General features: G+C 37.5%; 1 protein-coding gene across 1 annotated transcript in view; it reads left to right on the top strand.

Annotated features, from left to right (window-relative positions):
* Positions 1-26,456, top strand: part of ltbp3 (latent transforming growth factor beta binding protein 3) — a 236,888-nt gene that overhangs the window by 180,726 nt on the left and 29,706 nt on the right. Inside the window, exons 15-19 of the mRNA XM_028802072.2 lie at positions 4,637-4,756; positions 16,297-16,419; positions 19,237-19,359; positions 20,065-20,184; positions 23,960-24,088. Coding sequence (XP_028657905.1) covers positions 4,637-4,756; positions 16,297-16,419; positions 19,237-19,359; positions 20,065-20,184; positions 23,960-24,088 — 615 coding nt within the window. The remainder of the gene's footprint in view (positions 1-4,636; positions 4,757-16,296; positions 16,420-19,236; positions 19,360-20,064; positions 20,185-23,959; positions 24,089-26,456) is intronic.

Here is a 26,456-nt window from a genome sequence, read left to right as displayed (position 1 = left end):
TTTATGTAATGAGACATGATATATTGATAGTCTGTACTAGAGTTTGATTCATTGGATTATAGAACAAATTGATAATGGTTCATTCATCTCCATTGACTGTGTGACCCTAAGCAAATCTCTTAATCTAATTACAAAAAAAGTACAGTATGTTGACAGTTGGGCCATATGACTGGGACAGAGGTAAGCCCTCTGCCTTCCTGGGTTTGAATGCTAGCATGGTCACTGTCTCTGTGATGTATGCACTTCATTTCATTGTCTACATGGGCTTTCTGTGGGTAATCTGGCTCACTGTTAGACTACGAATGTATGGCTTAATATGAGTCAGTTAGGAGTGAATGTCCGGAGCTATGTGACCCATTTGAGCTTGGTTGTTGCCTTACACTTAGCCAAGGGCCTGACTTTTAACCATTCTGTTTATGAAATAAGTGAACTCATACAATGAATAGGTGGATGGTTAGATATCCTACTATAGCTTTTTTAAATTGTAAAAAAGTCTGAATTAACCTCATTCATTTGGAACTCAAAACACCCACGTATCCGAAGAGCGACCCTACAAAGACCTCAGGCAGAAGGAGGCATGGCTTTACCTAATTTTCAGTTTTATTACTGGGCAGCAAACATACAAGCCATAAAAACCTGGACACAAAAAAATGAACATACACAGGCTTGGTTCGCAATAGAAGTAAAATCCTGTAGTACTTCTTTATACTCCCTGCTCTGCGCTCCAATAAATGCAAGTTATCGCAAATATACTAATAACCCAATAGTCCTTTACTCACTTAGAATATGGAACCAACTTAGAAAGCATTTTAAGATGGAAAATCTTTTATCCATGGCACCTCTGCAAGAGAATCACCTCTTTCAACTCTCGCAAACATATCCAGTTTTTAATATCTGGAAAAGTTTTGGGATTAAAATGCTCAGAGATCTTTATATAGACAACATATTTGCATCTTTTGAACAATTACGTTCCAAATTCAACCTCCCAGCTACACATTTCTTTCACTATCTTCAATTTAGAAATTTTGTTAAACAGAAATTGCCCGATTTCCCCCACCTCGCACCCTCCACCATGCTGGAAAAAATACTGCTCAATTTCGAGGAATTAAACACCATTTCCGCATTATATAAAATCTTATTAGAGTCTCTACCTTTCAAAGACCCAAGAGGATATTGGGAAGAAAATCTCTTAATCAATATATCAGAAAAGGAGTGGAAGGTAGCAAAGCAGAGAATTCACTCGAGCTCCATATGCGCAAAGCATAGAATTATTCAACTAAAAATTATATATCGAGCTCATCAGCTGTGTTCGGTGTTCTTCCAGACGGACTTGAAGTGGAGAAGGACAAGCAAACGGTGATTGCATTCACTACACTTCTGTCACGTAGACTTATTTTGTTAAACTGGAAGAATCCTAACTCTCCTCTGATAAGTCAGTGGGAAACCGATGTTTTATATTATTTGAAATTGGAAAAAATTAAATTCTCAGTTAGAGGATCTCTACAGAATTTTTGTAAACCTGGCAGGATCTAATCAATATTATTTTAGAATAAGAGAAATAACTATTACCGCATTTAATTCCCTTCTCCTTTTTTTATTTACCTATACAGTAATCCCTCCTCCATCGCGGGGGTTGCGTTCCAGAGCCACCCGCGAAATAAGAAAATCCGCGAAGTAGAAACCATATGTTTATATAGTTATTTTTATATTGTCATGCTTGGGTCACAGATTTGCGCAGAAACACAGGAGGTTGTAGAGAGACAGGAACATTATTCAAACACTGCAAACAAACATTTGTCTCTTTTTCAAAAGTTTAAACTGTGCTCCATGACAAGACAGAGATGACAGTTCCGTCTCACAATTAAAAGAATGCAAACATATCTTCCTCTTCAAAGGAGTGCGTGTCAGGAGCACAGGCTGTCACAGAGATAGAGAGAAAAGCAAACAAATCAATAGGGCTGCTTTTAAGTATGCGAAGCACCGCCGGTACAAAGCTGTTGAAGGCGGCAGCTCACACCCCCTCCATCAGGAGCAGACAAAGAGAGAGAGAGAGACAGGGTTTGTTTTTCAATCAAAAATCAATACGTGCCCTTCGAGCTTTTAAGTATGCAAAGCACCGTGCAGCTTGTGTTTCAGGAAGCAGCTGCACAAAAGATAGCAACGTGAAGATAATCTTTCAGCATTTTTAGACGAGCGTCCGTATCGTCTAGGTGTGCGAACAGCCCCCCTGCTCACACCCCCTACGTCAGGATCAGAGAAAGTCAGTGCAAGAGAGACAGAGAAAAGTAAGCTGGGTAGCTTCTCAGCCATCTGCCAATAGCGTCCCTTGTATGAAATCAACTGGGCAAACCAACTGAGGAAGTATGTACCAGAAATTAAAAGACGTATTGTCCGCAGAAATCTGCGAACCAGCAAAAAATCCACGATATATATTTAAATATGCTTACATATAAAATCCGCGATGGAGTGAAGCCGCGAAAGGCGAAGCGCGATATAGCGAGGGATTACTGTATATATTTCTTCCTTTCTTTTGTTTATTGTTGCCTTATTAAAAAGCCCTAAGCAATTCTCCTTTGGCTAAGCTCTCCTTCTCAGGGGTGGGGTTTGATTTGTCTTTAATTTTTTTTTGTGATAAATTGATCTATTTGTATGGAATGATTACAATAAAATTAATAAATAAAATAATAAAAAAAAAGTCTAAATTAGGGTAAGTTGACCTAATTTTGGATGTTCATAAGAAATGCACCGAATACTTCATGAAGTACATAACAAACAAAAATAGTGCATCAAATATTTGAAATATTAAAAAGTATACAACAAACAAAAATAGTGTATCAAATATTTAAAATATTAAAAATTCATGCTTCAATGTAAATGTTTAAGGTCAATACATACTCAATTGTAATATAAATTTGTCCTTTTTAAACCACTGATATGAGGGCTAGATCCCTAGTAAACGATCAAAAATCAAAATTAAATTCATGTTCATAGTCATTGACCTTGAAATAGTCTAAAACAATACCCAACACACTTATGTTTGAAACTTGTCAGTATTAACCTTCTGGGAGTGGCTCTTAGTAGGCTAGGACCACCAGTAACTATTTAAATATCATAATTAATATATTGATGGTCACAAACCTAAACTAAACAATTAACATGCCTTTTTTATTGATTCCCATTTTTGATGTTTTGTGAAAAGATGCAACTCTGACTCCTCATGTCCAATTAGGGGGTGAACCTCTGGGGTCAGTTGATGTAGCATGCCCAACTTCAAGTCTGTCTAATCATTTTTACTGAAGACACCCATTGGTTTACTGCTTACCATTTATGTGCTATTCCCTGCACAAAATATGGTACAGGAATGGCCTAAAAATTAGGGGTTTTCAGATCTACATGGCCAAATACGGGGGGGGGGGGGGGGGGGGGGGTTAAGGGGGGGGACCCCAAAAGCACAACGTCTTACATAACTAGAAATCAAAACGTGGCCTTTCTCATACCCATAAGTCAAGAGGCACCAGAAAAAAATACAATAATGATTTCAAAACATTCATAAGTAATTCTGATGAGCACAATAAATGGTAGCATCAGATATTTTTTATTTATTTTGTTTTTGAATGTAACTTCTTCTTGATGGTTCATAATAAGGTCCATGTCCCTGAACACGATAAATTTTGGTAATACACATTTCAGTGTTTAAATTGCAAAATGAAATTAACGAGACATTAAAAGTACAAAAAAATTCAGAAATTTTTAGCAAACCAGAGCAAGTCATTAAACTTACCTGTTCTATAAATACAAAATAATACATGTGTAAAGATCCTTAATATTAATCTTGTGAATCTTTATGGAAAAAGCCACCTGCCTAATATATTCAAGTATAAAGTTCCTATTTTCCATTGCTGCATCGGTTATGCTGACTGTTCCACCAGTACACACTCTCTATCAACATTTTCTCAAATACAATCTGTTAATAAGGCACTATTCCTAGCAAGACTCATCCCAAGGAACTTTACAGAGCAAATAGTAAGAGTGCAAACAATATACTATTTCAAACACTGTGGATGTGGTGTAATGCAACATCTTCCAAGAATCGGATCAGTTTTGTGCCTCTTGCTTAGTTCTCTCATAATGCCCTTTTAGTATTTCCAACAATCTGTCAAAATTAATATGCTGACAAATTGAAAGCCAAATTCTGTCTATTATTTTGTACTTGTCACCAGACCTATTCACAACCGGTAGTGGTCCTTTCTCTCCGGTCATTGATTAGCTTCAACTACCTCTAGCTTTACTTTATTACTTTACAAATATAACACACACATTCCCCAACATCACACATTCTCACTCTATAGTATATAAGAAGGGTAGGATGACCTTGTGGTGTAGTGTAAAATATTGCTCCCTCACAGCTTCCGTAACCTTTGTTAAATTTCTGTCGTGGTTAATGTCTTTGTGGAATTGTCTACACAGATTTCCTCTTAGTACTCGATTTCCTCCCAATACTAAAATTTTAATTAGCAGTTCTAAAGTGGCCTGGCATTGATGCTGCCTGCTTTCTGCTTGATGATGCAGGGATAATTATAGGTTCCCACAAATTCATGTTTAGCATTCAGCATTACTGATGTTCATATTTCTCTAGATATTGATGAGTGCCTGAACCCTAACATCTGCCCAAATGAACGATGTGAGAACAGACCTGGTTCTTATGAATGCATTCCATGTCCACCAGGATATCATGGACAGGGAGGAATTTGCTATGGTAAGAGATCACTCATTATGTTCCTAGTACAGTATAGCTCACAGACAACCAAAAGCACCACAAGGTTGTTCTAACTGTATCGATTTTATTATTATATTATTTTAAACTGTGTTAATATGGAAAGCTAGAAGCTTAATTTTGTTTAGTAATTGAAATATTTATAGTTTACTATCATGGTTTTGAGAGTGTTGTGTTAACATTTTGTGCAACCTCAGTTGGGGTATCTGACAGTCACTTTTTTGAATATTATTTCAATAATTGTGATAATTGGATAATATTGGCAACTTTATATTGAGCTGCCACTTAAATTATATTTTAACACAGGTTGCATTTGCTTACATTTTAACCTGTTTTATTTCATATTATGGATATTATTTTTGAATTTTTGAACTGAAAGTAGAAATGGAGAACTGAAGTGGTACATTTAATTCAAATGTTACAGTATTATAAACATTTATCTAGACCTACGGTGACCTGAAATAATCTCTATTCTGACAGTAGAGCTTCAAATATATTCTATAATTTTCACACCTGGTACAGTTTCCTACAACAAACAAACTTAGTGTGTCTCAATAATATTAAGTTTGTAAACTATTTTTTTTGTAAACAGGCACCAAAGAAAATGATATAATATGCCATCCCACAAGTTCATGTATGCATAGATAAGACATACTGTATTCTGTACTGTGTCTGGGCTGCAAAGGCAGAAGAGACCTGGCCAGTGGTCTATACATGGCAAATGCTTTGCTAGCTCAGTCAAAAGCAAGGTCAGAAGCAAGGCTCTCTAAAATATAGAGTACTTGTTAATAGATGGAGTTGAAGGATTTTATACTTAATTTGGGAGTGAATATGAAGGAGACAAAGGAAGAAATGAATTGCTTGGGTAAATGTTCCACTCAAAAAATGGAAAGAAGTCAAGAATAAAATGAATAAAAGCAGTAAAGCAATACCCTCCTTAACAAATAGTAATGCATTCTAACATCCCGTGTTAAACAAATAGAACAGACTGTGACTGGAACAGACAACAGATTCACTGTCTTAGAAAGTAAATGTAAAATTGTTCAGTACAAGTTAACAGACTCAGAAAACAGAGCAAAGTGAAAAAGTTTCAGATTTTTTGTCTGTTTTAAATACAGGATCAAGTTTAATGTTTATATTAGTAATTGAGAGTACTTTGGTTTATTTCTAGCTAACACCACAAACTTAGTTTTAGCATTACTTGTTAAATATTATTCAAGATATTTAATTTTTTAGGAGTATCTGTGATAATTAGCAACTATTGATATTATATTAATGTATTGGCATAATGCTTTTGAGAGAGTTTGTGTGTTTTGGGCATACTGTATCTTGTTACATGTCAGAGTACAGGGAATCTGAAGCATTCTCTCTTAGTTTCTTAAGTATATAAGAAGAAATTTTAGAAAGTAGTTGCAGAAATTAATTATTTTGCTGGAGCTAAAGTTCCTTAACACATACAAATAAGTAACACATTTAATAATATAAGATTTTATACATAGCAAGTGTGAGATGTTCAGCCCGGACACAACCAAACGGACCCCGACAGTTCATAAAACACACGCTCTTTATTAAACAAGTGTCCCCAAACACAAGTCCTGCACACACACAGTGCTCCTGCACCACAACACCTTTCCTCGGGCCTTTTAACGTCCATGGGCCGCCTTTCTTCCTCTCATCACTGGAGCTTCGTCCACCTCCAGCTCCCGACTCTAGCTCCTCGACTGTAGGAAGGCAGCCCCTTTTATATTCACCCGGAAGTGCCCCAGGTGCTTGCTGATGACCTTCCGGCAGCACTTCCTGGTGTGGAGGATGTGCTGCACTAGCACCCGGAAGCACTCTGGGCATCCCTGGAAGGTTCTTCCTCCACCTGCCCAGGTGTGGCGGAAGTGCAGGTTTCCCGGGATCCACAACGCTCGGGGCACCCCCTGGCGGTGGCCACAAGCCCCAATGGGTTTGAGCCTCTTTGCTCCGTCCCCATGGTCCCCTCATCATTCAGGGCGGCTGCCCCCTCGTGGCCCGGGGAACATATAGACTGCCTCCTGGTTCTTCCAGACGTCCCGGCTGGGTCTGGCCCCCAGCCTCCTGCCACACAAGACGTAATGACAGTGAGGATCATGCCAAAGATTTTTTCATTAAAATAGAAATCCCATAGCTTGAAGCATTGTGCAAAAATGAACTAGGAGAACTGCTTCTTCAAAATCCTGATGTTTTCAGTTCCCTGCAGAGTGGAAAAGCTGCAGGAAAATCCAGTGAAATCTTAAAAGTGCTATCTGCTAAATTACTTCTTTTAATGGGAGCAATGTTTAAAGAAGATACAGAAGATAAAATAATAATAAGATAATACTGCTAAAACAAAACTCTTCTGGTAGAGTTAAATGGTTATATTTATTTACTGCACTATTCAAATTTGGCTTTGAACCCATTTTATGTGCACACTTTAAAACATATTATTCCAATGCAGAAGTCTCTGTTCGTAAATAATATAAAATTTCACTGTTTTATTTTGGAATGCAGAAATAGACAGGGCTGCCCTTTATCGCCAATGTTATTTGTTATTGTTATTGAACCCCTTACTCACAAACATCCTGCCATTAAGTGGATTATAAGAAAAATACTTAAACAAAACATATCTCTTAATTTCATAGATAGATAAAACTTACAGTAATTTGTCCCCAGGTGGAAATGTGGCTTTTTACAAGAGCTCATTAAAAATACACACACACATATATATATATATATATATATATATATATATATATATATATATGTTTACGCGCAATATGGTATGTACACACACCATAATAAGAAAATTAGAAAAGAAAGAAAAAAGGGGAAAAAACTCCTGACCTGGTATTCAAAGTGAGGCATTATGGATGTGTATTTCCATTGGTATATGCCCTTCTGCTGTAAATTCATCAGCTGAAAGTATTTTGTTAGTGTGTCAGAAAGGAAGTGCACCATTGTTCATAATAGCACTCAGTTTTGTTTTCATTCTGTCTTTTGCTACTATGTCCAGGGCTTGCAGAGTACATTCCATAACAGAGCCAGCCCTTTTAATTAGCTTGTTCATACAGTGAGCCTCTCTTGAAGTGATGTTTCTAGTGTAGCACACCACAGTGTTAGAAAATTGCACTGGTCATCACAGAGTTGTAGAATATGTGAAGGATGTCACTACTTACATTAAAGGAATACAGTCTTCTTTACACTTTCTTATGTAGTTCCTCTGTGTTATGAGACCAGTCCAGCCTGCCACTGATTTGGACCCCAAGTACTTGTAGCAGGGCACCACCTCCAAATCCACTCCCTCTATAGTAACCTGGTTTACAGGTTCTTTGATGCTGTGAAAGTCAATAACCAGTTTGACTTAGTTTTACTTATATAGTGTTTTACTATATATTACTGGTCCACATTCATCACTGCCCATTTATTGAGAATCACCCTCAAAAGAGCTGTTGTTCACCGAGTTAAAAGGAGAGTAAAAGTCCAAAAACAGACTATACCAAAAGGGGCAGGCAAATCTATTTCCAAATAAACAGCCAAGGTCAAGATACCAAAAAAGCAAAATTTACCAACACCTGAGCCAAGACAAAAACACAAAACTGGACATTATCTGGGATAATCAATATTGTTAAAATCCAAAGTTTAGCCCTGGAAAGATAATTCTGCTCAAATTCTTCTCATTACACTTTACTTTGTTCTCCTGCCAGTTCTAAGTATCACCAGTATGGCAACAATCTGGAGGTACATCATTAATTAAAATGTGATTCCAATGTAGGAGACACTGTAAAACTGAGGAGCTACTTTCTGTCACCCCAGTCCTCAATACCTGACCTGTGTAAGATAATGTGCAACCATCTTTTAAACAATATTGCCTCAAATATAATTTTCTATTGACATACTGTTATTTACTATGTGAAATATTTTACTTTTGTTAAAAGAAACTTGATAATCTTTTTAATATCTATGATTAAAGTTCTACTACCTAGTAATAGTGAAGGTGTAGACAGCAACTGCAAACCAAGTTATTTCAGAGTGCACCCAGATGATCTGAGGCAGTATTGGACACTTTTAATTACGATTTAAGATAATGGAGTTTAGACAAATTGACAAGTGTGACAGGCGGCCACGGCCATTACCTGGCCGGGATGCCAATGTAATGGATGGACCAGGGTAGAGAGGATAGCTGAGGCAATACCTTCCTTGGGATGCTAGAAGGCAGCCCTCATGGGTGGCTGTGGCACCACAGATTTCTGCAGGGTACGCTGGGAGCTGGAGTTTGGTGTAGCCTGATGCATTATGTGGGGGCTGCCGGAGGGAGCTGTAGAGCATTATCATAAACTTCCACCATACCTGGGAGCGATTCCAGGTAATCCAGATGAACCACCTGGAGCAATCCCAGGTGCTGAATAAAAGGAGCCCCCTCATTCCACGCTGGGAGCCAGAGTCGGGAAGTGGAGGACAAAGCTTGGTGGGAGAGGAGTGAAAGCAGCAAAGAAAGAAGAAAAAGAAAGAAGGGACTGAGCATTACTGGTGGTGCTTTTTTACTGTGCTCTGTAGAGGGGAGTGGGGAAAAGCACTGCCCCACAAGAAATAAACTTGTGTTGCCTTGGACTTGTGTCTCTGTGCCTGTCTGTGTCCGGGTTTGGGGAGCTGTACTCCCCCACTATTCCACACAAGATACACCATAAAAACCGAGTACAATGTCATCAAGTGCCTGCTTTGCAAGATCACAGGGACCTGCACACAGGTGGCTCAAGCCCCTTCCCTTTCCTCTAATTGGACCAAGTAACCTTTTTGCGCATTAGGACCTGATCAATAGCTTTTGAGTAGAAGTATACACTTCCTTTTTGTTATAAGAAATAAAGAAAAATCAGCAATACATAATGTGCCCTGTTAAAGCTAGTTAGGCTGCTGTTTACCATCCTGTATTACTTTAAAGCCAGCTTTTCAAGGCTTGTGATGGTTATCAGCCTCTCTCCACTTTCAAAAACTGTTAGTGATTTATAAAATAACTATTATTACAGCACACACTATTTTCTCAATTGTTTTACTAATTGTCAATATTTATTTCTTTTTTCAGTTATAAACCACACCATGTATTGTATGCTTAAGCCAAATATGCAATTAACCATTTTAGATAAAATGCCATTAATTTTTTGATTTTCTAAAAGTCACTAGTCTGGGTGGCCCCCAAGGTGCGCCACTGAGCCCCAAACCCCAGACACAATTGCACAGACCAGTCCCAGGTTCATAATTCATGTTTTTTTTTTTTTTTAACAAAGTACCTTTTTAGAAGCTTCTTTTTCAGTTTCTCCAGTTTTGTTCTCCTCCTACTCTACTCTTTACTCCTCCACACCTCCCAGATGAGTGTTGCCCTGCTTTGCTACCCACTATGGCTAGCCGGGACAAGTGGAGGGCTCTCTCTTTTAACTCCTGACCCATGAGTACTTCCAGTGCTCAATCTATTATCGGGGTCTGTCAGAGCGATGCCACCACCCAGCGTATGGGGAAATTATCTGCCCATAGCAAGCAGTCTCCCACTGTCCCCATATTTCTGGTCTTCCAACAGGGGAAAGGGACTGCTAACGACCCCAGTCAGGCTGCTTTCCCAGCCAACACATTCATCTGTGGCTCTTAGGATGCCAGCTCTGGTGCAACTGATGCTGCCGAGTCCTTCGATGTCCAGCTCTTGGCACAGAGGGCGAAGACTGAAGCTCCTTTCCTGACCATCCCTTATTTTGGCTTCAAGTCCAAGTAAGGGAGCAGGGTCATCCCTGACCAGGATAGTGGCTGGTCCACCACATCTATTATAAAATTGGATTTGGTACACATGTCTTTTAGCCTTCAGGACAGTATAATATGGGGACACAGTTTGCAACTGGTCAAGGGTAGATTTTGCAAAAATATTAGAAGGTTTTCCTTCATACAGATAATTATAGGTGCATGGAACAAGTTATCAAGTAAGTAGGTAGACGGTAGTGCTTGAGCTTATTTGGTGAAAAAATTTAGTTAACAGGACTGGTGAGCTTGACATGCTAAATGGCCTGTTCTCATCAAAATTGTTCTAATGTTCATACCTTAACATCTCTTAACATTTTTGATAAAATTTATACAACTGTATTCCTCTTAAAACCTTTGCTGCTTTGACCTTTTAATACCAGAGAAAGTATAGTCACTCCTAATAAAACTAAATATTCTCATTGTTATAAAGCAGCTTTCTTTACGGTAAGTATATTCCTCAAACATACTGCTGGTTAGTGAAAAAATAATTCAATGTTGCACATATGACCTGTTCAGTTGTGACACTTCTGCAATGAGGTCATATTACCCTGCCAAGCTACTTTATGATTATGTAGGCTTTAGGGAGAAAGACACTGCAGATATTGCTTGATCAGTGCAGTTATTAAGGTGAAACTTCTGTACCTTTCTGTTTTTTTTTCTAATGGGCATCACAATGGTTTTCTCTACATTTCTTGTCTTTATGTCCCATTTAACAAGAGTTTGGTTAATTCATGTTAATTTTGTGGCTTCAGTTAATTTAATTAATTTCACTTAATTTTTTAGCATGTGTTTCATCTCATGTTCCTTTTCCTTCAGTGAAAAAGAAGATGTTGCAACTGATGTGTTGTGTGATCAGTTGGATGGATATACATTATACATATGTATTATTTCATTGATTAATTCTGGATTTTTGTTTCCAAGGTGATATTTCCATTTGTGCATTCTATTGCCTTATAATCTTTTGAATTAACTTCCTGATTCATATTTGCAGCAGCTCACAGTATTGTGATCAGGAGCACTGTCCCGGAGGCTCCAGGCATGTACCAACCTACTTTGCCCAACTCCCTACCATCTCCCCATCACCTCCCCAATACCCTGCTTGCCACGCGCTTGCTGTGTCCTCCCCACTCCCCTGGCACTGGGGCTCTAGGCAGTAACACATGTAGAGAAGATGTGACATGTGCTGCAAAGGCAACATTGTATGTTACAACTGAGATCTGTCTCTTCTATCTATCTGTCTTTCTATCTGAACATATCTGAACATTCCAATTCCATTTTTTATTATTATAATTGTGTATGGAGTATGCACATTCTCCCTATTTCTGCAGGGTTTTTTTTCTGCAGCTTATCCAGTTTTAATCCCACATCTATAAAAATATGCATGTTAGGTTGACTGGTGTGCATAAGTAGGCCCTGTGATAGATGGCACCAATTGTTACTCATTCAAGAATGCTTCTTGGGTCCTTGATCATTTAATGACTGTATAATCCAGGTAAGATCTGCGAGCTAGTTTAGTATCCCCCTAACACATGCATGTTTAGGATATGGGAGCAACCCAGAGGAAAGTCCCATACACATAAGAAGAGTGTGCAGACTCCACAAAGACAATGATCAAGTAGCTATTTGAACCTGGGTATAATGGGGCAGGAGGGCCAACTACATCACCATGATGCCACCCTTTGAGTATCTTAAAATGAATGTGGCATCTTGTGCTGTGTTTAATATGGCAAATTGAGCCACAGGAGTGACCAAAATATTACATTTCTATCTTTCTTTCTTTCTTTACAAAAAGAGATGATTAAAAAGGAAGTGTATGCATATTAGCTGTTTTTATTACCTTTTTGTTTATTTCAAAACAAACATTTGTGGTGTATTACCTGGCATTGTTAACATCAAAGTCCAATATATAATAAGTAGTGTATTCAATTTGCGCATTGTGCTTCGCAAGCTAACATCACAGTTTGTTTTTCACTCTGAAAAGTGAAAACAAGGAGACTGCTTGATGCATTAGAAAAATGCCCTGCTTGAGAAGATGTGGGGTGCTTTTATCAAGACCTGGGTTACCAATTTATTGCAGCTTCTGGGATTTCTAACAAATGCTTTTCTTTTAACGACAAGGTGGCTGGAAACTGTTTTATTATAAAAATTGTTTACCCAGACAAAGAGATACAGAACACTTGCTGACACCCAAACATTTCTTTATTGCATTTATTCCTCAAATAGGTGTAATATTACATTAAGATTACATTTGCCATTCATTTTTGCTGTTCTGAGGATGTGTATAGGTCTAGATCATTTAAACATGAAGGGAAATTTAGACAAAATCATATATACTGTAGAAGATGCCACTTTCTTCCATTTATTTTATTATCTTTCAGCTTTTTTCTGCATGTTATGTCTGTTACAAACATTTCTGCCAAATTTCAGTGTATTAATTGTATTTATATAATAAGCTACACACTACACAACTAATAGGTTTTATCACTGGTAATTCCTTTGTAAGATACATAAGAATTGAGGTCGATATATTTTAAATTTCAATTTTCTGTCTTTATGGGAAAAATAATTTTGTGAGATATTCTACCTTTGGGGTGTCTAGAAAGCTCATAAATGATGAAACAAAAAAAAATATTACTATTATTATACAACTAGAAGAAGAGCCTGATGAAACGGGCACAAGTTTGTGTCAGCAGTGTATGAAGAACAAATGATAAGTAACGAAGAAGTTGTTTTGTAATGATTGTAGTCCGCTTTATTCATTACTGTACAGGCTTGTACTGTTAGATGATGAATTTTCCAGGCCTATAGTATAATATTGAATGATGAATGTTCCAGTACAATATGGAATAGTAATAAGTGTAAGCACCACAAACCTGATATAGGTGTATTGAATGAATGCGTAATTGAATCAGAATGCGTAATTAGGCCTCGAGCTGTAGTCGAAATCGCCTTTCAGGCCTTTAGAGCTTTAATCGAAGTCCCCTTTCTCTTTGAATTTTTGCGGCCATAAATCCGCCGCCTGCCGCAATGTTGGGGTTGGATGTCGGTCTCGTAAGGTTTTTCGGGCAGCTGCGCAGAAGGCGATTGCGCATTCGGCTTCGGACGTGCGCAGAAGGCAACTGCGGATTCGGCTTCAGACGGACGTGAGTGAGTGAGTGAGGAGGCAGGCGAATTATGTATTAAGATAGCTGCCACATACTTCAGTCTTCTTGAGGAAATAAAACTGAAAGTGGTGCGCACAGTTTGGAAGCATCCATTTTCACTTCTGTGTTTTGCGGACTATATGCCAGTCTCTTCAGTCTGCGCTAATAGTAGCACGCTTGGTTCCAATTGCTGCAAACGTACCTGTTCTTTACAGAAATGGCTAAATATATATGTACTTATAATAGGATGTCAGGGCCGAAAGGATTAATAATACTAAGAAAGCTGGGGTTAAATATGCCAACAAAAAGAGAACATAGATATAGGCAAAAATTATTTTCATCAAAGCTGCTGAGGATATAAAAACCTGCTCATTATTTAAGAAACTGTTTTTTTCCAATTTTAACTATTTTTACTCATTAAAGAAGTTTCAAGACTGAATAGGATGTAAGATTTGCAGTTAATACAGGAGAAGTTAATGTGATTTTACTAATAAACATTACCCAGCAAACAGATTAAACTGGAGAGTGATTTTTAGATAATTATTTTATTAGACACTTCACAATTCCTTACGTCTAATTCCAAAATTCAAAAATCTGGAGAAAAGAAATGCCACATAGCAAAATCTTTGGGATTAGCACCCAACCATGAAAGCATAGAGTGCAAATACTTGAAAGCACAGCAGAGATGCTTCTTTATTAGACTGGGTGTGTGTCAAGTAGTGAGTCTCCAGTGAATTTTTATTTGAATATATTGTACTGTAGAGAGTGTGGCATCCGCAGTAATGTGGGCTCTGCATCGGTCTGTCTTGGTGAAAAAGGAGCTGAGCCGCAAGGCTCAGCTCTCAATTTACCAGTCGATCTATGTTCCTACCCTCACCTATGGTCATAAGCTATGGGTAGTGACCGAAAGAACGAGATTGCGAATACAAGCGGCTGAAATGAGTTTCCTCCACAGGGTGTCTGGGCTTTCCCTTAAAGATAGGGTGAGAAGCTCAGTCATCCGGGAGGGGCTCAGAGTAGAGCCGCTGCTCCTCCGCATCGAGAGGAGTCAGATGAGGTGTCTCGGGCATCTGATCAGGATGCCTCCTGGACACCTCCCTGGAGAGGTGTTCCGGGCACGTCTAACCGGGAGGAGGCCCCCGGGGAAGACCCAGGACACGCTGGAGGGGACTATGTCTCTCGGCTGGCCTGGGAACGCCTTGGGATTCTCCCGGAAAGAGCTAGAAGAAGTGGCCAGGGAGAGGGAAGTCTGGGGATCTCTGCTCAAGCTGCTGCCCCCATGACCCGACCTCGGATAAGCGGAAGAGGATGGATGGATGGATGGATGGATGTACTGTAGAGAGCACTGAGATGGAAGAAGTGAGGTACACACTGAATAACTGTTGATCTCAAAAATAAGGTTTGTTTATTGAACATTAACTAACATCCACACCATACTCTTAAAGCCTAGCAAGATTGTTAATTCACTTTCCCTAGCCTCACAGTGTCGGCAGTAGTCGTCACACTCTTCTACATCTCTAAGGCCAAGACAAGTGCCAGTGTCTCCATGGAGATTTTTTTTCTTTGAAAGTCTCTGCCCTTGTTCTCAAATCCTCCTTAAGATTCTCAAAAATGTGATGATTGCCGGCTGATGGAAAAAATCGAAAATGAGCTTTGCTATACAAACTAGGCCACAATATTGCAGAATTGACCTAGATGTAAAATCAGCCTGGTTCTAAATTAAAAATAAGGCTTTCAGCCTAGACAAGCCCAACAGATAATATCATTTAATATTATTGGTATTTAAAGTATTATTTTTTTCAATATATGTTTCTTCATAACCACATACTCTCAGTTTTTACTGCATATTCTTTTCAGTTTGCATCTGTGAAATCTAAAAGGAACAGAAGGAAGGGTTATGTCGTAATTGTCATCATGAAGTCTTCTCATTTTAAATTTAACAAGAAATACCACAAACTTAATTTCTAATACAGTTTTATAATATTGTTACTGTAAATAACTACAAGGTTCTTTTATAGCATTACAGGAAGTGCTTTGTATGGTTTTTGCACCTTGATTTGTTTACTGACCATGTAGACAGCAGGGGGTGTTCAAAAGACTGGAATCTCAAAAAGCAAAAGGCCAAAATAATCAAAAATAAAAGTTTTTTATCAGGTTAAATATTAACTTATTGGTCTGTGAAGATGCTGTTATTAGGATCAAATCCACAAAAGAATTGACATGGAATGGGTGAGGTGTAAACTTTTTACTTTAGTGTGTCTGCACAGTATAATTCCAGAACATTACAGCAGGATTTAACACAATCCAACCAAAATTTATCTTAACCAAAATAAACACTTAAAGCAATAAAATCTTGCACAAACATTACATTTGGATTACTTAACTTCCCTTATCATTATTTAGTTACTTTATGAAATGTATGCCTATGCAGTACATAGTAAAGCTTAAAAAAAATTACCAAAATGTGAATCGCCACTGTATTCTCTCGTTTACACTATACTGTAATTCCTGTTCTATGGCTGTGTCAGCGGATGTTCAGATCTTTGTCTGTGTGCTTCTTTACCCATTATCTAACATTAAACATATTGAATATTTCAGATACTGATGAGTGCCAGAATCGTGGGCTATGTCCAAATGGACGCTGTGAGAATCTCCTGGGTTCCTACCGATGTCTTTGTAATGAGGGATTTGTACCAGAATCAAACAGCAAAATCTGCACAGGTACTAGTTATTTACTTTAGGCATATTTTTAAGGAATCCATATTCAAATACCCAAATCTTACACAATTTAGTTTTAAGAAGTGGACACACAATTAAAAAAACTGTAAATACTCCCTCTTAAAACATACTATATATTATTCCATTCTTGTTCTACTTTGATCCAGTTTATTCCTTGAGTTAAATCTAATTGATCTCTAATAGGCATTAACCGTTTAAACCATACTCATGGCTGTGACATTTTTCTCTGATCTAAACTTAGAGTAATAGTTCAAAAGAGAAGGAATTTAAAGTCCATGAAAATACCTGTATGAACACAAACAGAACTATGGATGTTTATGTGAAACAGCCATACTAGTTTGTAGCCTATCATATAATGAGCAGCAGGCATGATGACATTTTATTGTTTTTGTTTAATATCTAGTTATTTTTAGACAACTTGTCAATAAAGTTTATTTATTGATTTGGTTGAGTGATATGTCACTATGATATGTTGCTATTTGCTGCTAATTAGTGAAAATTCTGAAAGGGTGTTTCAGTTACTGCTGCAGAGTTATAAATGTATTGAATGTTTAGCATTATCTGCAGTATGAACAATAAGGGGATCTTTGATCACATTTTTACCTTGGTCGAGACTTTTTAAACCTTTTTCATTTCCTCATTTGCTTTCTTTTGAAAAATAGAAAAACATAGATTTTAACTTGCAATTTAAAGCTAGGGACCTGCAACACTGAACTGAGTCTGACATCCAGGAATGTTATAGTGCATGGTCTTTTATTTTGCCTTGTTTATTTTGGCATACTGTATGGATACCATTTTTGCTTGTTATTATTATTTTTAGTTTGAAAACTATTACTGTTTTATGTAACTTTACATTTTTGATCCCTATATGAGTTTTGGTTTGTAGATACTGTATAGTCTTCATATGCTGCAGTCACTTACTGATCAAGCAACCTAAAAGAAAATTCTTCTTTTATGTTTTAGTTTTTTGCCACACTCTAGATTCTGGCTATTATAAGCACACTTGGTTTATTGTGGGTAACAATAACTAGAAGATGTTAACTACAAAAAGAACGTAGAATGAAAGGCAAAGCCTTCAGACTCAAGTTTAAAAGGGAAACCAAAAAAAATAGACTTGCAAAAATAGTAAAACTGATTAATCAAAGATAAGGCCAACTACTTGAAAATTTCTGACTAAACTACTGTGAAACTGCGAGAAAGGTTTTCTTTTCCAGTAAGGGATCATTCTCTGTGTTGCCACTGCCATACTTATGCTTAATCAAACATTAAGTTATTGGCCCAAAAATTGTGGTCATGTGACATCTAGATGGTGCTGCATAAATACAACACAAATAAATTATATAAAAGCTTATAATAATGACACACTAAAAACAAAATAAAGTAACACTGAAATTCCCCATAAAAAACATGTAAGGGGTTAAATATAAGCCATATGTAAATGACCAGGAAAACCAAAAATAATATTTGAAAGCACACTATCATAAAAGTAATGTTGTTGTTGTATATTCTTATCATGTTCAATTACCCTTTCATTACATAAAGTAAACAGATATTACGAAATGTCATATTAAAAAATATTTCTCTCTGTATTTATAAGAAAAGAGGGCTGAACCCTTTGGCATACTAATGCATTACAGTGGGTCTTATTCAGCAGCAGGGTTTCTGAGTTCCTACAATTATACAGTCCTTCAGATCAACAGATTGCTTCATTCATTCTAAACAAATTATATTGCTCAAGGGGTCTACCAGTTGTAATTTTGGCTTCAGTGAGACATGAATTTTCACTTGTTTTTGGTTTTTATATGTAAACTTTTCATTTTCAACATTACTTTCACAAATGGTTTTCTTAATTTACATGTTCATTTTTATTACTGTCAGATTTTATTTAGGCTACACTACTTTAAGTTCTATCATATAAACACAGTCGTCGCACATGGATTGATGTTGTGACAATCATGTATTACTTTATTTCCCACTAGATATAAAATCTTTGTGAAGTTTAGTAGTAGTTAGCTTCTTATTCAAATAGGCCCTAGTGGTGGTGTTGATACTTTGACTTCATTTCTGGATTTGATGTTTGCTTTTGTTTTGTCTTTTGGCACCAGTCATTTGGTTCTGAATGTCTTCCTGGTTTTAAATCTTCGCTATTCCTTTTGACCACGTCTTTCACGTCCCCCTTCATTTCCAGGTCATAATAGTCCTTGGACATGGTACATGCCCTTTTACACCAGTATTGTGCCCACCACACAATGACTTTACTCTACACCATGTCCTTTGTTGATACAAGATTATCTAGTTCTGGAACATCTATGCCAAAATCATTTGCTTTTACACTATTGGAACATCTTTGTTAATTGGAATCCTGTTTGTGAAGTGTTCAGAGAGATCTCTGGAACCAAAAAGCTTTATAAGCATGGTGAGCACACTTTGTGTCAAAGAAGGTTGTTATCAGAGCATTGTAGTCACAAAGATGAGCTGCTTTATTAAAGATAAATAGATATCTACATTGGAGTTTGTGAAACAGAAATTATGTTTATGAGTCATATACAAAGTATGCAAGTGTACAATCTTATAAGCAATGTCACTCAGACAAATGCTTACAGTGGGGAACTGTCAGCTATTCTAAAATTGACCACATAAGTCAAATGCTAAAAATTTCAGGGCAGACTTCTGGACACTTTGCAGTGCCTGTAAAACCTCCACAAATTTATTCTTTTTTTTTTGACAATTCTGATTGCAACTTACAATCTTTTCCTATTGTATTATATTTAGTTTATACTAATCCACACCTTTTAACAGATCTGAATGAATGTGAAGATGATCGACTGTGTGCAAATGGCCGCTGCAGAAACACAGAGGGCTCTTTTCATTGTCAGTGTTTCACAGGCTACCAACCAACACATGAAGGAAGTCATTGTGAAGGTAGGCAATGCATGATAAAGACAAAAGTATATATTATAAAAGAATGTTATTCAAGAGTACAGGTTTTAGACTACAAAGGGAAATTGTGAATTTCCTAACTTCATAGGACTATATATTTTCAATTCTTGAACAGAGCAAAATAAAAAAAAATAAAAGCAGTCCTCTTTATTTTCTTTAATTTGTCTGAAATATATTAAGAATGAAGTAATCATATTTATGAAATGAGTGGTCTAGTGTTTTTACACACTGATATTACAGAAGATTCTCTCCAAAGACATCATCTGCATTTTTTTTTCTGCAAACGTTTCTTTTTATCCTGGGACCATATAATTATTTTATTTCTGGAAATTTCTTAATTACCTTTCTTATAAGTTTATTTTTCTCAGAACTGAATGTGATGGCGAATATGTCCAGTCTCAAATACTGTATGTTGTTTTGTGTCAAGGTTTTGATAGAATGTTGTCGCCATGAGACATTTCAAATCTGATGTACAGCATACTGCAGTTACAGAAAAAATGAAAATAATCTACGTTGCCATCAGGGGTAATGACATGCGGAATTCAAGTTGTTTTAATAAATAATAGAACCAAAGAACAAAATAATGCTGTTCAAATATCATTGAATTCAGTTCATAAAAATAAGGCTAAATGCTTTTTGTTGATTGCCCTGGGTTTCAGACTGTGCTGTTTGTCTTTCTTATTCAAGATACGGATGAATGTGCCGATCCCTCAAACTGTATTGAAGGGACCTGCATCAACACAATGAGCTCTTACATGTGTAAATGTGTTGAAGGCTTCCAGCTAGTTAATGGACGGAGATGCCAAGGTAACTGTCAAGTTCTTCAGCCATGTGACGGCATCTTTCTCATTGTTTAGTGCATTTTTATGTTAATTATTTTGTGTTGTTTGCTATCAATCTCCTACTGTTTCCATACACCAAAGATGGCCACCACACTATGATACCATATTTCTGGGTGGTTACATTGTTAACACGTGACATCATTAGGTATGGTTATTTGGTCTTGGCGGTGACTTAGGGACAGGCTTCGAAGCATGGTTAGGTCATTAAATCTTTTTATCCGTATTCATTTTTTTATTAAAAGATTTCAGATTTTAAGACACTTTTTCTCTCTATGTGCTTTACTTTTTTCTGTGTGTTTTTAATCACTTTTACTTTTCAGCATATTTTTGTTGTGTGTTTTGTTAGTTTTTTGTATTTTTCTTTTTCAGCATTGTGGTATTTATCCCATAGTGCTGGTTAGTTTAAAGAGGCCAGTGCTTATTAAGTGTGTTGTTTGACTTTTTTCAGGCTAGTATTAGGGCTTAGTTGGGCTTTTTGCATTATGCATAGTTTTTTGCATTTTGTTTCCCTGTTACTGCATTTTCATTTTTTCATTCCTGCTGGTTGAAGAAGTCAGGGCTTTCTTGAATTAATAAATGTGTGGATTCAGATTGAAAACTATTGTAGCTATTGTAACTATTGTAGAAGAGAATATAATCATAGGTGTGACTGATTACAAGAAAAATGGAGACTTGTAATGAGTGATTTAAAAGTGACCACTGATGGCTTCATGATTAGCCTGAAACTCTCTTACTGTGATACTTAGAGTAGTATTTGAATTCAACCTAACATGCAGAAACATCCTCATATATTTCACATTTGGTTGGGTGGAGTCAAAAGCAGCATCACGCACACACCCATATTAGACCAATTTAGAGCTACCGATTAACTGCATACATATGTTTGGAATGTGGGTGCAAAACAAGAGTACTCCAAAAAAACCAAAACAGACCATTACTGGTTTCACATACTGGTTTCACATACATTTCATTAGGCTACTACCCACTGCTCCACTGTGCTGCTCTAATCCAATCCAGTACTTACAGTATCTCACAAAAGTGAGCACACCCCTCACATTTTTGTAAATATTTTAGTATATCTTTTCATGGGACAGCACTGAAGATATGACACTTTGATACAATGTAAAGTAGTCAGTGTACAGCTTGTATAACAGTGTAAATTTGCTGTCCCCTCAAAATAACTCAACACACAGCCATTAATCTCTAAACCGTTGGCAACAAAAGAGTACACCCCTAAGTGAAAAATGTCCAAATTGTGCCCAATTAGCCATTTTCCCTCCCTGGTGTCATGTGACTCATTAGTGTTACATGGTCTCAGGTGTGAATGAGGAGCAGGTGTGTTAAATTTGGTATTATCGCTCTCACACTCTCTCATACTGGTCACTGGAAGTTGAACATGGCACCTCATGGCAAAGAACTCTCTAAGGATCTGAAAAAAAGACTTGCTGCTCTACATAAAGATGGCCTAGGCCAGCGTTTCTCAACCTTTAAGTATTTGTGACCCGAGTTTTCATACCAGTTTTAATCGCGCCCCCCTAACGTTTTTTTGAAAGGAGCCCACTAATACCAATTTGTTCTTTTTTAATTAATGATATATCATAGATGTATATTTTATTATACCTACTTAACTTTTATCGACATTTATCTAACTCTATATTTATTTTTCTAGTATCAGAATGTAGTTTAAGTTCATTTGTTTTGGTTTCAATAGATTTAGTTTTCATATTTTCGATTCTTGTTTTCTTTTTTTCACATCTTCACGCCGGGGGGCACATCCCACAGTTTGAGAACTGCTGGCCTAGGCTATAAGAAGATTGCCAACACCCTGAAACTGAGCTGCAGCACAGTGGCCAAGACCATACAGCGGTTTAACATGACAGGTTTCACTCAGAAAAGGCCTCGCTATGGTCGACCAAAGAAGTTGAGTGCATGTGCTCAGCGTCATATCCAGAGGTTGTCTTTTGAAAATAGACGTATGAGTGCTGCCAGGATTGCTGCAGAGGTTGAAGGGGTGGGGGGTCAGCTTGTCAGTGCTCAGACCATATGCCGCACACTGCATCAAATTGGTCTGCATGGCTGTCGTCCCAGAAGGAAGCCTCTTCTAAAGATGATGCACAAGAAAGCCCGCAAACAGTTTGCTGAAGACAAGCAGACTAAGGACATGGATTACTGGAACCATGTCCTGTGGTCTGATGAGACCAAGATAAACTTATTTGGTTCAGATGGTGTCAAGCGTGTGTGGCGGCAACCAGGTGAGGAGTACAAAGACAAGTGTGTCTTGCCTACAGTCAAGCATAGTGGTGGGAGTGTCATGGTTTTGGGCTGCGTGAGTGCTGCCGGCACTGGGGAGCTACAGTTCATTGAGGGAACCATAAATGCCAACATGTACTGTGACATACTGAAGCAGAGCATGATCCCCTCCCTTCGGAGACTGGGCCGCAGGGCAGTATTCCAACATGATAACGACCGCAAACACACCTCCAAGACAACCTCTGCCTTGCTAAAGCAACTGAGGGTAAAACGTGCTGGACTGGCCAAGCATGTCTCCAGACCTAAACCCTATTGAGCATCTGTGGGGCATCCTGAAATGGAAGGTGGAGGAGAGCATGGTCTCTAACATCCAACAGCTCCGCAATGTCGTCATGGAGGAGTGGAAGAGGATTCCAGTGGCAACCTGTGAAGCTCTAGTGAACTTCATGCCCAAGAGAGTTAAGGCAGTGCTGGAAAATAATGGTGGCCACACAAAATATTGACACTTTGGGCACAATTTGGACATTTTTCACTTAGGGGTGTACTCACTTTTGTTGCCAGTGGTTTAGACATTAATGGCTGTGTGTTGAGTTATTTTGAGGGGACAGCAGATTTACACTGTTGTACAAGCTGTACACTGACTACTTTACATTGTGTCAAAGTGTCATATCTTCAGTGTTGTCCCATGAAAAGATATAATAAAATATTTACAAAAATGTGAGGGGTGTACTCACTTTTGTGAGATACTGTATAACAAACCAAAGCACACAAACAATAATATCATTGTGAGTTCCAAGACTACCAAGACATGTAGTAGAAGTAGAAAGCATGACAAAGTTTTAATAAAATTTGGATGAGATTTTGAGACAGCTTAGCTATTAGTTATTTTCAAATTCTTATGTTCTTATGTAACTATAGAAAGGATCATTAGAGTTTATAAGACTAGTGTGGAAGAAGTTTGGGATTGTAATGCTGCTCTGGAAATTGCATGATTGTGATGAAATGTGTACGGTAAACAATTCCTTTTCACTTCCAAACAGCAACATCACAAGTTTTTTTTTTGTACAAAGAGGTAAAGGCTAAGCAGCTGGACATAAGGCCACAATGATAATCATGCAAAGAACTGCTAAACAATGAGGTGTTTATCAAGTCAAATGTATTTCCTGTGTTATAATTAAAAACAGAAGTCATCTATGCAAGTACAGCAATGCTGTATTTTTCTTTAAAATAATGTTTGAATAGTTTTTACCTTGAATGTAGTTTACAAAATAAGCAATTTTATTGTATTTATTGCAGATTTAGTCATTCAGTCATCACTTTGTATTATATGGCATCCATCTTTGATTATTTATCAAAAGTTAAAAAGCACAAAAATGTTATGACTAATATGACTAGTAAATAGAAATAGCAATAATAAAATAACATGTCTATTTATCATTATGTTCTTATTTTTTTTTCTGAATTCCTCACATACTATATCTCTACTGTAGATATTGATGAATGTGCTCAAGACCACAGCCTTTGCCATCCCAATGGAGTATGTGAGAATATCGATGGCTCATATATCTGTTTGTGCTACGAAGGCTATGCCATCTCTGAAGATAAACACAGCTGTGAAGGTACAGTACAGATATCATTTAGATAAATGCTTTCTATTGTTAACCTTTAAATAAAAGCTGATAATTCATTTATAAACTCACAAACTACAGATCACAAATTGTTCCCGTAATTTCCTTGTTATTCCATTGCTGTAATTTCTTCCTTGGTCGTCTTCTTCATCTAAGAGATCACAACACACACCGAGAATGTACAGTCTTCACAGATAGTGACCAGGCCAGGATTTCAACTGAAGATAATGGTGTACTGTGACAGTAGTGCTTACCACTGCCCCACCATGCCACACTTCTATAAAATCCTTTTACATAGTTTTTTTAAATCAGTAAAAATTATTTAAACATTTAAAAAAAAACAATTTGTAGTTTACTCTCTTGTTATCCATGTGGCATGGTGGTGCAATGTCTTTATTTCTGGCCACTGTTCGTAGAGATGAAGAAACCTCACTGAATTGGTTTCGCCCGGAGTTCAGCAAAATTGCGGAAATGTTCAAAAGCTTCGCTGAACTTCATGAAATGCACTGAAGTTAATGGAGAAGTGTACACTGAAATACATTTCAGAGGATCATAATCATGCAATGGTCTTTTAATTGCTCCTGATGGTTAAGGGAACATCTGCCATCTTTGCTGGGATGATTATTGTGACAAAAAATGTGACCTGAGCTAAAAGGCAGCACTCCTAAGCACAATACCACCAAGTCTCCCTGAGATAACATTAAAAGAATTAAATATCAGAACAGTAAAATTTCTTGCAGACAGAAAGGCTTGCCTCCGACAGATTTTATAGCAGGTACTCTTGAGCTGAAAAGTACAATTTGTTGTGTTTTTGCGTGGCGCTTTTACTCACTCACTGCTACTACTGCCAAAGAAGCATAACACTGAAGCTCCTTCTTGTCTGAATCAACTGCACAGCTCTCTGGATAATCCTGGGGTAAGTTAACATATTACACACAGGTCACATAAATGTCCATACAAAAATGCATAACCTTTAAGACTCAAATACACTGTCACACTTCCAGTTTCCTTCTAAATGCATGCTTTGTCTTTAAATGTATTTGCAACATTTCTACTAAATTTTGCCACTACTGGAATCAGCATGATATACTGGATGGGGGTTGTTGCACCATTAAACATTGGCTGCTACAGCTCTGTGATGTCATGCTGCCCTCACAAAGCATCATGGAACACTGGAGAAAGAATATATGTCTAAGCTGGTTGCACGTCAAATTTTCAAGAAAGTATCTGTCAGACTAGGTTACTGGCAAACACAGCATATTTGTTACAAAAAACACTTTGGCAAATTTTTTCACTCAGCACTAATGGGGAGACAACACATTTTTCTTATGTCTACATGAGATTTTTCTCTACATCCTCTGGTTTTTCCCATATCATAAATGGATGCATGTCTGGTTTATTGAATATTCTGAATTGGCATGGAAAGATGCCAATGGCTTCTGCAACTCTATAATATAAAAAATCAGTTTTATTATGGAATTACTGTAATCTTCTGAAAAGTCCTCTTCCAAGCTAAAGTGCAGAAGAAAAGGAGAACTGTTATGTAATAGAATAATTTAAATATAAATAGTAAGTGGTTCATATTAACTTGCTTTACGAAGTAAACAGCATGTAGCATCAAATTTCAAAAATGGCAATTGTATTTAGTGCCTATCAATGTGAAAAAATAGTGAATTAAAAATAAACTAGAAAAGAAAAACAACTCAAGGCAACAGTTGGGACTTTTTAAAGAAATAATTTTGTCTAGTATTATTTAGGACCTTCACAAAAGAGGTCTACTATGAGTGTCCTTCAAGTATGAGCCAGAGAAATCATCAAATCAGCTAAAAGGGAATAAAAGGGAGGCGGCACGGTGGTGCAGTGGTAGCGCTGCTGCCTTGCAGTTAGGAGACGCGGGTTCGCTTCCCGGGTCCTCCCTGTGTGGAGTTTGCATGTTCTCCCCGTGTCTGCATGGGTTTCCTCCGGGCGCTCCGGTTTCCTCCCACAGTCCAAAGACATGCAGGTTAGGTGGACTGGCAATTCTAAATTGGCCCTAGTGTGTGCTTGGTGTGTGGGTGTGTTTGTGTGTGTTCTGAGGTGGGTTGGCACCCTGCCTGGGATTGGTTCCTGCCTTGTGCCCTGTGTTGGCTGGGATTGGCTCCAGCAGACCCCCGTGACCCGGTGTTTGGATTCAGCGGGTTGGAAAATGGATGGATGGGAATAAAAGGGAACAAGACGAGGCATTGGAAAAAAAGCCACTTTAGAGATGTCTATAGGGTTTAGTTACAGAATATTCTTACATACATGGCAGGAATTTGCTTGTTTGGTCTGTAGTAGTGCTTGCTGAAATTTGGCATCAGTATCTTTGTGTGACCAATAC

Source organism: Erpetoichthys calabaricus, chromosome 1 (genome assembly GCF_900747795.2).
Source record: "Erpetoichthys calabaricus chromosome 1, fErpCal1.3, whole genome shotgun sequence".
NCBI lineage: Eukaryota > Metazoa > Chordata > Cladistia > Polypteriformes > Polypteridae > Erpetoichthys > Erpetoichthys calabaricus.
This window is presented reverse-complemented; position numbering and strand designations above follow the sequence as displayed.